A 12,461-nucleotide genomic window follows, 5' to 3' on the forward strand; every position below is an offset into this window, starting at 1 on the left:
AATGAATTCAGATAAACTGGGATCTGTTCTTGACTGTTGGGATTCATTGAATAAAGGTCAGATCACTAGAGTGGAATTTCATTTCATGTTTAAGTAAATACAAAAATACCATTATGTGCTTTATTAAATCCACAAACTGTATCACATTTTAAGTAAATGAAGCCTTACATACACGCAAGGCATTTGAACAGAAGTGTATGAACAGAGGGCCAATGATGCAAGTGTACACCAAAGAATTATATTTTAACAAAACATTGAATTCAAAATATTTAGCTCAACATATATAGATAGATAGATTAAAACACAGTATAAGTGTTGTAACAGAAAATAAGTCCTTTGTGTTCCTAAAAACATTTTATCAGTTTCTCACAAAGTATATTAAGTACAATAAAGACCAAGTACAATTAAGACCTGGCTGTTGCCGTTTTTGCTAGGAATGCTGCCTGTTCCACTGCCAAGTGCTATCTATCAATAGGATGTAAGTATATTTTAGCAGCTGTCCTCAATATCGTGTGTTTATATTCCAGAATGGTAAAGTCTCCTCCTCTGTCAGAAGCACTGGAGTGGAATGCAGTGGACAGGACTCGGGCCCTGCTTGGCCACACAGATTGGAGGTTTTTATGCCGAGGTCCCTATAAGGCTGTGTTAGAGTGAGAGATGGAGCTGGTTTTTGCCTGGGCTCCTTGTTTGGGAAGTGGGTGGGTGAGTTGTGGGGCAGTGAACTATATAAACTTCCCTGTCACAGATGGACAGTACACCATCCCAGAGCAGCTAACCCCGGCCAAGCGCTGTCAGGGTAAGTGTCTTTCAAGTTATACTAGGTGCATGCATCACTGATGTAGAAGCTTAGCCATTATATACTGTGTCCCATATCTACTCAGTACAGGGTTAGTTTGGCACACAGCATAGGACTTTTCAGCTTACAAAGCTGGGGTTTAAATTCCTTTTTATTTGAATAAGGTAATATATATATATATATATATATATATATATATATATATATATATATATATATATATATATATATATATATATAGGGAATGAAAATAAGCTCAGTTGTTGTTATAAAAAGCATTTCTGTTTTATCCTGTATTATTTCATGTAGTTTTATATTCTTGTTGGTCATTTTTGGTGGAATGGTTTAGGAAAAGCGGTCACTCTTAAAATCTAGATTTTGGGTTTATTTGGTTTTTGCATCCTTTTGTGGTTTATCATAGGCTGCTCAAGAATCAGTAGTGTGTCATGCTGTTGCTTGCAGGACAAATGGTACAGTATTTAAATTATGGATAGACCATTAATGTAAGGGTGTTATGCATAGATTTTTGGAAATACCTTTTTTAGTGATGCTGCATTTGTGCCTTTACAGAAGAAGTTAATGGATATTCAACAATGCAATACAACAATGCTGTTAGTTTAAAATAAAAATGTCAGGTATCTATACACATGTGTCCTTAGTTTATATGAAGAACTAAATAATGACTACACCATGTAAAATAGCACCTCTTTGCACTACGAAAGGGTAAGCTCCATCAAGAATACTGCATGTGAAATGTCTTCTAATTATGTTTGTAATGGTGTTATCCAGTTATTTAAATGCTAATTGGTTCTTGACAGCTGTTGTTAAAAGTTCAAATCTGACTGCATGACACACGCATGCTTTGGCTAGGACTCTTTCAGTTTGAATGTTTCTTACTAAATATGGCCCTCTCTGGGATTCCTGACAGGTGCTACGTAGAAATAGCTCTCTCTCCTCATCCAGCTTCATTTTTTGGCTTTTTGAGGCAAGACCAAGTTAGTGGGTGTGAGCAACAATCTGGCCAGTCATGCTATACCAAAAACAGACATTTCCCAAACCATTTCCTAATTAGGACATGTTTCCCATGCAGCACAGTTAATTCATTATGAGAGAGCCTGCAGTCTCGCTAAACAGACGTGGGTCTTTTTTAGGGGAGTGGTTAGCTGTTTTGTAGGAGAAGGACTTTTTTGTTTTAACTTTCCTGGATTTGTTTCTCTGGTGGATAGATATTTTTGACAGATAAAGTTCACAGCATTTTATTGTATGCATTGATATGGTCTGCATATCACAACTTTCATGTTTTATTTGGAATGGAAAATAGATTATTATGTTCCATTCCATTCTTTCACTTATTTTGCAATAATTTACCTTTTTATGATTAAATCCATTTTAAGCTGTGCTCTCTAAAAACACACATTTCAACATCGGAAGGGTTACATTATTTTTGGGCTTTTAAAACAATGCATCACTCATCTGTATTAACCTGGATTACAAACTGGTCTATGGCACAAAAACTCATTTTATGTTATTACCGGAATGTATGGCAGTATAACAAAATAAAATATATAATCAGCTATTTTAATCCCTATGTTATGCATTATTTTTCTTCAGTGCTATTATGTAGTTTTAACATTGTTTTCTACTGGGCTGACTATTTGCACTGCTATGTGCAGTCTTTCTTCAGAATGTTACCATTTAAAGGCAATTTAAAAGGATGGATTTACCAGCCCAGAATACGATTTTAACTGGAAGCAATCCAATCTGACAGAACACCACACCTTGTGACATCAGCTCCAACTTGGATACAATCTAATAGTAATCACAGCTAATGTTAATATTTTAAGCCACATCATTATACACAGTCCTAAGGAAACAACATACTGTAAACTATATTACTCTGTAATCTTACCCATCTGATTTGTTGATATAAATTCTACTTTGGCTAAATAAGGATTAACATTAGCCACACTTGCCAGACCATGCAGAGGAATTACAGTGGCAATGCAATGAATCTGGACAATTAGAAGAAGAAGGCAGCTACAATGGTAATGTATTGACGAACAGTACTGCAGTGATCATTTTTTTCATCATAGTTCAACACACCAATACTATCATCACAAACAGGAACATTTCTGTTTGTGTTTCTTCTGGGTAAAAATGGCTAATAAAATCCCCATGGTTTCATGAAAGGGAACTTAATTAACCAAAGGGCCCTAGCCTTATCACTACTTAAGAAAAGGTCAGAGTGAAACAGAAATCAAGGTTAATATTACCCAATGACATGCCTGTAGAATCCCATTTTCTTTTTTTTAATTCCCATTTGTATTTTGCTAGCAGTGATTGTTTCCTGAGTGAGTTAAGAAAGCTAAACTAAGTGACTATGTGTGACGAGGAAGAGACCACCGCCCTGGTTTGTGACAATGGTTCTGGCCTCTGCAAGGCAGGCTTCGCCGGGGATGACGCCCCCAGAGCTGTGTTCCCCTCCATCGTGGGCCGCCCCAGACACCAGGTGAGCAACCAACAATGAATCTGGTTACATCAAGACTCTGGATTGCTTAATTCATTAATTCATTACATGTAATTGAACTGGCCTAATGAAACCTCTGACAACAAACCTGACAAATCTAATGGCTATGAAAAACAACACCCTAACAATGTGTTTTAATCTTTCTTGTATTCATGTAATGCTAATTATTTAAGCAGCATTTAGATCCACGACTTATACATCAATTGAATCCCATGTGGTCACTAACAGCTTCCCTTCTTCCTTCATCTTTCAGGGTGTGATGGTGGGTATGGGTCAGAAAGACAGTTATGTAGGCGATGAAGCCCAGAGCAAGAGAGGTATCCTCACCTTGAAATACCCCATCGAACACGGCATCATCACTAACTGGGATGACATGGAGAAGGTAAGAATTTTATTCACCAAAGGTGTCCAAACTTCTATTGTGTCCACTGATGTTCAGATAAGATTCCAAGTGCTCTAGATGTCCAAGTGCTCTAGTTGTAGTACAAAATGTCTCTATCTATCTTTCCAGATCTGGCATCACTCGTTCTACAATGAGCTCCGTGTTGCACCAGAAGAGCACCCAACACTGCTGACAGAGGCTCCCCTAAACCCCAAAGCTAACCGCGAGAAGATGACCCAGGTGAGTTCACTGCAGCAGCCTCTCACCAAGGAAATGGGTCAGAACATACAACTAAAAACACTAACACCTTATAAGCCTGGACGAACTTCTTTGAGATACTGTACCTAAATGTTGTAAGAGACTGATACACCAGAAAATGTAAATGCATATTTGTTATTTTTTTTTATTTGCCAAACTTGAGTTTACAAGAATAACTCTCTCATACTGGAATAGCAGATGACCAAAGTCTTTATAATAATATTTGTGAGAAGACATTACCAGTTTTAACATCTGTTTAATGTAGCTATTCATGTGCAATTCACATATTATTCACTTACAAAAGCATCTTATGTATAGAAGGAGTTATGGTAGGATTGAAATCTGGATGGTCATATTTATACACTAGAGGAGTAATACTTTAGTGCAAAATTGAAAAACGTCTTGTTCCTTTTCCAGATTATGTTTGAGACCTTCAATGTGCCGGCCATGTATGTAGCCATCCAAGCCGTGCTGTCCCTTTACGCTTCAGGTCGTACCACAGGTAAGCTGTAACCCTTTTGAAATGTCACGTCTGTTGATCGAGAGCCTGTGTCTCAGTGACTCCCTCTGTGCCTCTTCCATAGGTATCGTGCTGGATTCCGGGGATGGTGTCACCCACAACGTGCCCATTTATGAAGGCTACGCCCTGCCCCATGCCATCATGCGTCTGGATCTGGCTGGCCGGGACCTCACTGACTACCTCATGAAGATCCTGACTGAACGTGGCTACTCTTTTGTGACTACTGGTAGGTATCTGCTGGACACTGGAGATAAAGCAACCAGCAGTGCTAGAAAAATTACTTCAGTTTATAGTGCCCAAAAAGTACAGCTTACAGTATTGTTCTGGGGAGCTCCTGCCAGCATAACCTCAGGAGAGCCAGAACCCAGTAACGAATCATTCTCACCTGAGTTTCGCTCTTGTCCACAGCTGAACGAGAAATCGTCCGCGATATTAAGGAGAAGCTGTGCTACGTTGCTCTGGACTTTGAAAATGAAATGGCCACCGCTGCCACTTCTTCCTCCTTGGAGAAAAGCTACGAGCTTCCCGATGGACAGGTCATCACCATCGGCAACGAGCGATTCCGCTGCCCCGAGACCGTCTTCCAGCCTTCCTTCATCGGTATGTCAAATCAAAACACCTGTCCATAAGGGACAAGATGGATGGCATTGCAGCTTTTTACTTGTTAAATATAGGGTAAAAGTTTAAAAAAAGATACATTCTAGAAGTTTTTTTTTCTCTATTGCCTTCCTCAGACACCTGAATGTTTGCAGCCTTATTACAGTATCTGCAATTCTAACAACAAATAATTTTTCAGTTGCATTTTTTGTAAGCGTAATTATAATAATCTTTACACATTACACACAGAATCATCTCCTATCACTGCAGTAGTAATATAATGCTAAGCAGTTGCATGATAGACCAAGGCCAAGTTGCACATTGACTTCTGTCCACTCTGGGCCTAGATTATTAGAGCTCAATTCAATTAATCTCCCAACTGGATATAAACCAGGTCACAGGAGGGTGAAGGCCAGTTCAAAGGACATTTCCATCTAAAATATTATCTACTGCCTTTTATGCAGGTTCCTCTACTTTTAATCTCAATGCTTTACTCGTTGTGTTTCTCTGTTGTGGTCACTAGGTATGGAATCTGCTGGTATTCACGAAACCACCTACAACAGCATCATGAAGTGTGACATTGACATCCGTAAAGACTTGTACGCCAACAACGTCCTGTCTGGGGGTACCACCATGTACCCTGGGATTGCAGACCGTATGCAGAAGGAAATCACTGCTCTGGCCCCCAGCACCATGAAGATCAAGGTGGGAACTGAAAGAACATACCACAACAATGGCACTGTGTAAAACAACACAACCCCCTTCCCTTTGGGTCTTTTGGGTCATGGGTTGAGCTGAAAAAATCATTGAGTAACCACCTAGAGATCAAAAGTTGTGTAATAAGAAAGTTAGTCAAGGAGACACATGATTCAGTGTGCCCTTTTATATACACCCCTTTCAGTAGTAGACTGCTACTTTAGGGCATCAAGTAGGGTTGTCCCAACACTTTGCTTGTATTCACTTTAAATGTTTTTCAGCACACTGGTAATAATTTAAATTGAAAAACTTTTTTGATTTCAAGGCACTGACTTCCCTACAAAATGTGATGTTTAGTTACTAATACAGATGTGTTTGAAAGGAATCGTTCATTGACCCAGTCTATGCTGGTCTGTGTTGAGTGCAGTAAGCACAGTACAGCCTTGGGATGTAAATACTGAAGCAGGGTGGGCAAGACAATGAGAGAAAGACAAGGATGAAACAAGGAATAGCCATTATTTATGGAGTTAGTTCATGTGTTACTGAAATTCCAAATAGCATGGGTGAGTTTACTAATCAGAATAATGTAAACCAGTCATTGGTATTTCTTCTGAAGTAATTATGTATTTTGATCCGTGTTACCAGATCATTGCTCCCCCCGAACGCAAGTACTCCGTCTGGATCGGAGGCTCGATCCTGGCCTCTCTCTCCACCTTCCAGCAGATGTGGATCAGCAAGCAGGAGTACGACGAGGCCGGCCCATCCATTGTCCACCGCAAATGTTTCTAAACTCATTTTAGCCCATTCTTTCCTTTTTGTGTGTCTTTCTTCTGCATACTGTATGAACTTATCTTTGCTACGGCTTCTATTGAATGAATGTGAAGATTTATTTTATTTGATGAATAAAGCTTGAATGTGTTGCCGTTATAAAGCAAGTATGTTTTGTCAACAAACAAACAAAAAACAACACATTTCCTTATTTGGAAAAAAACCCTCAGAGGCACTTGCTTCTACACGGTGAGAAACAGCTCACAAGCTCCCTCTTGTGTCCACTTTTGGTATCTCAGTTTTGTTGCTCAGTCTTCCTAAATGCTAACCATTTCGTAAAAGAAACCAAGGTGAAAAGCAAAAATATTATGCAATCCTTGCTGAAAACGTCAGGTGTGTTGGCATTGTACTAAAGAATATGACTGTACAAAATAACCTTTTTTGGTGCTATTTAAAAAAAAATGGACAAAAACTTTCAAACATCTTCCTTTCTGTGTAATTTGTTATGCAAATAGCATCCGACATGTTTTCTGTATTATATAAAAGATACAAAGGGTACGGCAGAGATACAACAGATACTAAAGTATAACTTATTTTATTAGAAGAAGTTCTTAGCTAGCCGATGCTTCCCATCCATACCCAAGAAAGTAAATGACAGAGATGTTTTACGTCTCAAAATCATGACAAAAGTACAGATAGCCTACTGACTGTTTTTAATATATTGTTAAGCCTTTGCTGTCCCAAATTAAGTCAAACCTAATGTGGACAAAATTAATTGAAATTACATTGTGCTTTCTGTGGTACCAAAACCAATGATAAGAAACCAATAGTAACAACATGAATGTAAAGATCATCTTTTTGATGCCTATGTACACCATTTTGAGTTCTGTTCTCTTGAAACTGACAATGCGTTTGAATGGGTGTGTGCCAGGGTTTGTAAAACATCAGGTTTGACTTTCTACTCCAGTGAAATTCTCTTTTAATTAAAGTTGGGGACAGTTATCACATATTGCCATTGGGTGGCAGCATGCAATAAATAAAAAATATAATTAAAGATGATATATTTTGGTTTTATGAAGAAAACAAAGAGGGAAACAAATACAAATTCAATTGTGTTTTTATACTGATATAGATGGATAGTTAAAGTTACCAGTATATGAAAGTAAATCATGTAGACCGCTACTTCAGTAAATACCTTCATCAGAAGTGTATTTTCCTTAAGCAATGATGCTTGTGTGTATATATTAAAAAAAAATGTGTGAAAAGAATCATAACCAACTCTATTGGCTGTTCCAGTCCTCTACACTTCTGAGTTCAGAGTTCACACGAAATGAAAATATGTCAACAGACTGGCGTCTGTTTAAGAAAGCAATTGTAGGTGACATTCCTCATGATATGCAAAGTTAAAGCAACAATTGCTTGAACATCGTAATTTCAACAGTGCTAGAAAAAAAGTTGCCTCATTTGTAATAGAGCCCTGAGACACAACAAAAGTCCACCCTTCACCAGCATGTCTGCCTTTAAATAGAAACATTACACTGCTGGATGACTATCAAATAGTTTTTCTAGTTCAAAGATTCTTGGCTAAGCAGTACAGTGGTTAGAAGAAAGAGACACCTCAGGCAAGTCTAGTTTTAAAGCCGCTAAAAACAAACCAAAATAAATGAATAAACAAAAAATAGCATACTGTATATTTTAAAAGCTTCACACAAACTTCATTTCATTTTCTGGCAGACAATGTCAATCTTTTCAGTGCAAGGTTACCTCATCAGTTCACAGTAAAATTAAAAAAAAACAATTAATTAATTAAAAAAAATTAAAAACAGAAAAATATAAATATAAAACTTAAAGCCTTAAGTGTCAGAATATTTTTGGGACCCTTCTTTCACATTAAAAATGTCTTCACTAGCCAGAATTGTTCTTCTGTGTACATCACCTCAAGTCCAGCACTGCCGTTATCATGTCTTTCACAACAACATGTTCACATATCTACAAAAACAAGATTAATGAAAAGATAGTGTCATATTATGGGCACACATTCCATGTATACATAACATACCAACATTAAATGATGTCAGTAGAGTATGTGACATTATACCCCAAAAAACAATCAAAAAGCCTCAAACCACACCAATAGGACAGTTACTTGAGTTAATCAAAAATAGGATGTCCACCAGAAACCAAGAATACTGTCCTGCTGAAACAAATGGGTTACTGATGGAATCTAGGATGTAAGAATGTTTAATTTCTAGATAGTACAATAAAAAAAGATTGATAGGGTGTTGTGCATTACTTATTTTAGCTTGTATTTTTTAAGAAGATTAATTAAACAGTAGAGCTACAGTATTCTTACAGTATTAACTGTTTCACATTGCAATATCACATCTATATCAGGCGCTGCTAAATATTATATTCTAGTAACATGTATAGGGGCTTCATGGCAAAGGCATAACTAATACTTACACTAAACAATGCTGGGTTCTTGGAGTGTGGATGGAAGCCCTTCGCTCTACAGGCAGACACCTCCAACATCCCTGCACTGGTGAGCCTGAAAACTCCAGTGCTAAAAGTCATTGGAAACACGGTTTAAAATGAAAGCGCAGGACACCAATCAATAAAAGTTTCTTCTTCCATCCATTTTCCTAAGCATTGTTTTTTTTATTTCTTTTTTTAAACCTGATTATTTTCCATAAGCTTGTTCCGTGCTTTCCTTGCTGTGCTTTTGCATTCAAGCTTAGTCTGATTAAAAACTAATTTTGCTAAATCTATTAGTCCACTTTATTTTATTCTTTATTACAGTACACCAAAATGCCACTACAGCATTTTTAAACCAAGATCCCTACAATTAAATGAGTGATCCAGTTCTCATTTGCTATTCAAGGCACATGATTCTGCCCTTCCCTTCCCTCTTATAACACAATAGCTATTTACATTGAGCATATAGGTACATTAAGAGATACATTTTGCACAGACACCTTTATACTCACTCGTTGTGTTTTGGTGAACATACAAGCGCAATTGCCTCCGGCAGCATCAGTTGGTATGAACAGTGGGTGTGGAGATCCACACTTGATAGGAATGCTGTTTGAGTTGGGTGTGTCTGTGAATAGTGCACACCATTAAAGTCACACAAATGATGTACGCTTTATTGGAAAATAATTCCAGTAATATGCATTGCAATCATTTCATAGGTGTATGCGTACATTATGGTAAACGTGTATTTGATTTGTTTCTCTCCTTGGATAATTTAATGATACACGGACACAATACTACATGCATCTATCTCATTCGAATTCTAGAAGTAGCATGAAAGAACACAGACATTGAAAACAAGCAGTGATTGGTTACTGGGAAAGTGAACCAAAGTGTAAAGGAAATGAATGGTAGAAATTCAGATGTTTAGATTTTTTAAAAAGATTTTTCAATGTTGACAGTGTTTATTTTTAGAAATGTATGGCTTTTACAGTTGGTGTTCCTTCTGTGGTTATGTGAAAAAAAAAAGAAAAATTTGGTGGTTTCGTTTATTTTTTCATGGCCGTTCTATCTGTGTTTATCAGTTTGAACATAAAACTACAAACATGCAAGTGTAAATTAACAACTTACATGCATGTTGCAATACTAAAATAAGCCAGTGAAATTATTGGGCAAACATTTTGACCAGACGTCTTTTTGATTTGATTTTTATGAAGAGTTAGTAAAAGACTAATTTCCCACCAGAAATGTAAAAAAATAAAATGTCAAGGACCAGCTTTCTGTTTCAATCCATTATCGAGGCAAAGTGAACTTACGTGGATCCATCCGAGAGTGAGGAGATTGTGCTGGTCCTGAAAGCTGAAGAGCTCCTCCACATTCTCCACGTCACAGGAGTCTGGGCCAGCAGACTGCTTGGGCACTATCACATGAGTTATTGTAAACTCGTTATGGGTCTGAAACAGAATTAGCATGGCATGTGAGCGAGACATGCCATACAGCACAATGCAGCTTGACAGCCTTCTTTATTCACGCCATAACTGTGATCTGCAAACTTCCTGTGCTGCAGCTTATATAGTCTGTAGGAAACTAGAGGAGCAGGATGTGATTTGGTACCAGGAGGCAGCGCTGCACGTCACAAATTAAAGTATAAAAAACAAGCAAAGAAACAAAGGATCTGCAACACAAAAAACGGTGGACAGGTATAATGTTGCTAGATCTAATAATATCTAGGTAAGAACATAGATCTTTTTTAAAGACTTGCTATCACTCCTTTAAAAAACACCATCTTGGGCTCCCGAGTGGCGCATCCAGTAAAGGCGCTCCACGTGGAGTGCAGGATGTGCCCTATAGTATGGATGTCGCGAGTTTGAGTTAAGGCTATTCCTTTTCCGACCGAGGGCAGCGCCACCCGGGGGGAGGGAGGGTTAGGTCGGCCAGGGTGTCCTCGGCTCACCGCGCACAAGCGACCCCTGTAGTCTGGCTGGGTGCCTGCGGGCTTGCCTGTAAGCTGCCCGAGCTGCTTTGTCCTCCGACATGGTGAGTCCGCAGTGTGAAAAAAAGCGGTCGGCTGCCGGCACACGCGTCGGAGGACAGCGTGTGTTCGTCTTCGCCCTCCTGAGTCAGTGCAGGGGTGGTAGCGGTGAACTGAGCCTAAAAATAATTGGCCATTCCAAATTGGGGAGCAAATAATAAAAAATAATTGGCACTGACTAAATTAAAAAAAAAATAAAACACCATCAAGGCAAAAAGATGACCATCACACAACCTACCAATTTTCCACAAAGAATCCCACAGGTTTCTATTCCTCTTGCTGTATTGTTGTCTGCAAGAACCAAAAACTTGTAGGAAAGGTCCTTGGGGATCACAACACTCCTCAGCCCCTCTAACTTCTGATCTGCAACAGAAGAGACACTCTGGAATAGCTGTTTTCACAGACAACACAGCTTCTGACATTTCCTTCATCTCTTATGTTTATTTTTGGCATTTTTAAAGCTTTTTTTTCTAAGATGGCAACAATTGACATGGAACTGAAAATAACATCATAAATCATATTAACATAAAGAATAATGACGAACATTGTCACTTTGTGATAATGTGATATGATTTTGTATGTAAATATAGAGTGCCATAGTGCGATCTTTGTATTACAAAACAATGCCTCTATAGAAACTAGATGAAAAGGGAACCCAAATGCAAATCTATCTGCCGTTGCCCAGGTTATCTGTATTTATAGACTTGAGAGGTACTCACTCTGAATGGCACTGAGAGCTCTGTTTACAGCAGGGGACTGGCTTGAACCTGCAAGATTTGGGCAGGAGGATCCTTTGGTGTTTTTAGAAGGACAGGACAAGCAGGACAGCGCTCCACCATCAGTCTGCTCCGAAACCTTGGGCCCGGCCTCTTCTTTCCTGCTGGCGAGATCCTGTTGGCGAAGCTGGTCCTCAAAGAAGCGGAACTGCTCCGATTCGATCTGCAGCCTCCTCAGCTGGGTCACACGCTGCTTCTCCTCCTCAATCAGCTGCAGCTGCTTCAGGCTCTGATAGCACTCCTCCACAGTTTTACTCTGCCCAATTCAAACACACGGCCCCCAGGTTACAGAAAGCAGACACTCACAATTTACACAGATTATACATGACTGCCTTTCTGCCTTTTATCTGAATTTAGAGTAGGAATATGTGCACAGAAAATAAAATGGATACCAAAGGTTTTGAAAGACTGGCTGTTATGATAACTGGCTTGGAAATCAAGTGAAAAATACAATATGATACAAATGGCCATTCTGGGACTTTTACAGTACATAGTACTATATGTGATTTACAGTATCAACAGTTCTATGGCTTGGTTTAAAGTATGGTGTCAGTTGATAACCCATTTAAATACATCCCTAGGTTTTCCATGCATATTATTCTCAAAATCTGCCATATTTTTTTTTTTTTTTTTTAAA

The 12,461-nt window shown here is 38.5% G+C and overlaps 2 protein-coding genes across 5 annotated transcripts in view; one reads left to right on the plus strand and one right to left on the minus strand.

Moving 5' to 3' along the window:
* The first annotated feature begins 691 nt into the window (after positions 1-691).
* LOC117415956 (actin, aortic smooth muscle) lies at positions 692-6,707 on the plus strand. 2 transcript variants are annotated; one of them, XM_034026926.2, is made up of 9 exons: positions 692-796; positions 3,134-3,305; positions 3,577-3,705; positions 3,835-3,945; positions 4,381-4,465; positions 4,548-4,709; positions 4,892-5,083; positions 5,604-5,785; positions 6,422-6,707. In XM_034026926.2, the coding sequence occupies exons 2-9, from the start codon at positions 3,177-3,179 to the stop codon at positions 6,563-6,565; spliced, it is 1,134 nt and encodes a 377-aa protein (XP_033882817.1). In that variant the 5' UTR covers positions 692-796; positions 3,134-3,176; the 3' UTR covers positions 6,566-6,707. The 2 variants fall into 2 exon arrangements, with proteins under 2 accessions (XP_033882817.1, XP_033882816.1); XM_034026925.2 differs by having other exon boundaries at positions 701-796; positions 3,131-3,305.
* Positions 6,708-7,243: 536 nt separating this feature from the next.
* LOC117415954 (AMSH-like protease) overlaps positions 7,244-12,461 on the minus strand; it is a 17,825-nt gene continuing 12,607 nt past the window's right edge. For all 3 annotated transcript variants that reach the window (XM_034026923.3, XM_059026436.1, XM_034922222.2), the window contains 6 exons: positions 11,768-12,080; positions 11,287-11,411; positions 10,333-10,470; positions 9,532-9,644; positions 9,008-9,107; positions 7,244-8,533 (listed from right to left, as the gene is read on the minus strand). In XM_034026923.3, the coding sequence (XP_033882814.2) occupies positions 8,477-8,533; positions 9,008-9,107; positions 9,532-9,644; positions 10,333-10,470; positions 11,287-11,411; positions 11,768-12,080 (846 nt within the window). In that variant the 3' untranslated portion in view covers positions 7,244-8,476. The remainder of the gene's footprint in view (positions 8,534-9,007; positions 9,108-9,531; positions 9,645-10,332; positions 10,471-11,286; positions 11,412-11,767; positions 12,081-12,461) is intronic.

The sequence above is a fragment of the Acipenser ruthenus genome, chromosome 7 (assembly GCF_902713425.1).
Source record: "Acipenser ruthenus chromosome 7, fAciRut3.2 maternal haplotype, whole genome shotgun sequence".
Lineage (NCBI taxonomy): Eukaryota > Metazoa > Chordata > Actinopteri > Acipenseriformes > Acipenseridae > Acipenser > Acipenser ruthenus.

What these genes read in the sequence shown, in the direction of transcription:
- LOC117415956 (XM_034026926.2), top strand. Translation starts at nt 3,177, where the DNA reads ATGTGTGACGAGGAAGAGACCACCGCCCTGGTTTGTGACAATGGTTCT. An exon ending in ACTGGGATGACATGGAGAAG is followed by an intron (nt 3,706 to 3,834) that starts GTAAGAATTTTA and finishes CTATCTTTCCAG; the next exon opens with ATCTGGCATCACTCGTTCTA. An exon ending in CTACTCTTTTGTGACTACTG is followed by an intron (nt 4,710 to 4,891) that starts GTAGGTATCTGC and finishes TCTTGTCCACAG; the next exon opens with CTGAACGAGAAATCGTCCGC.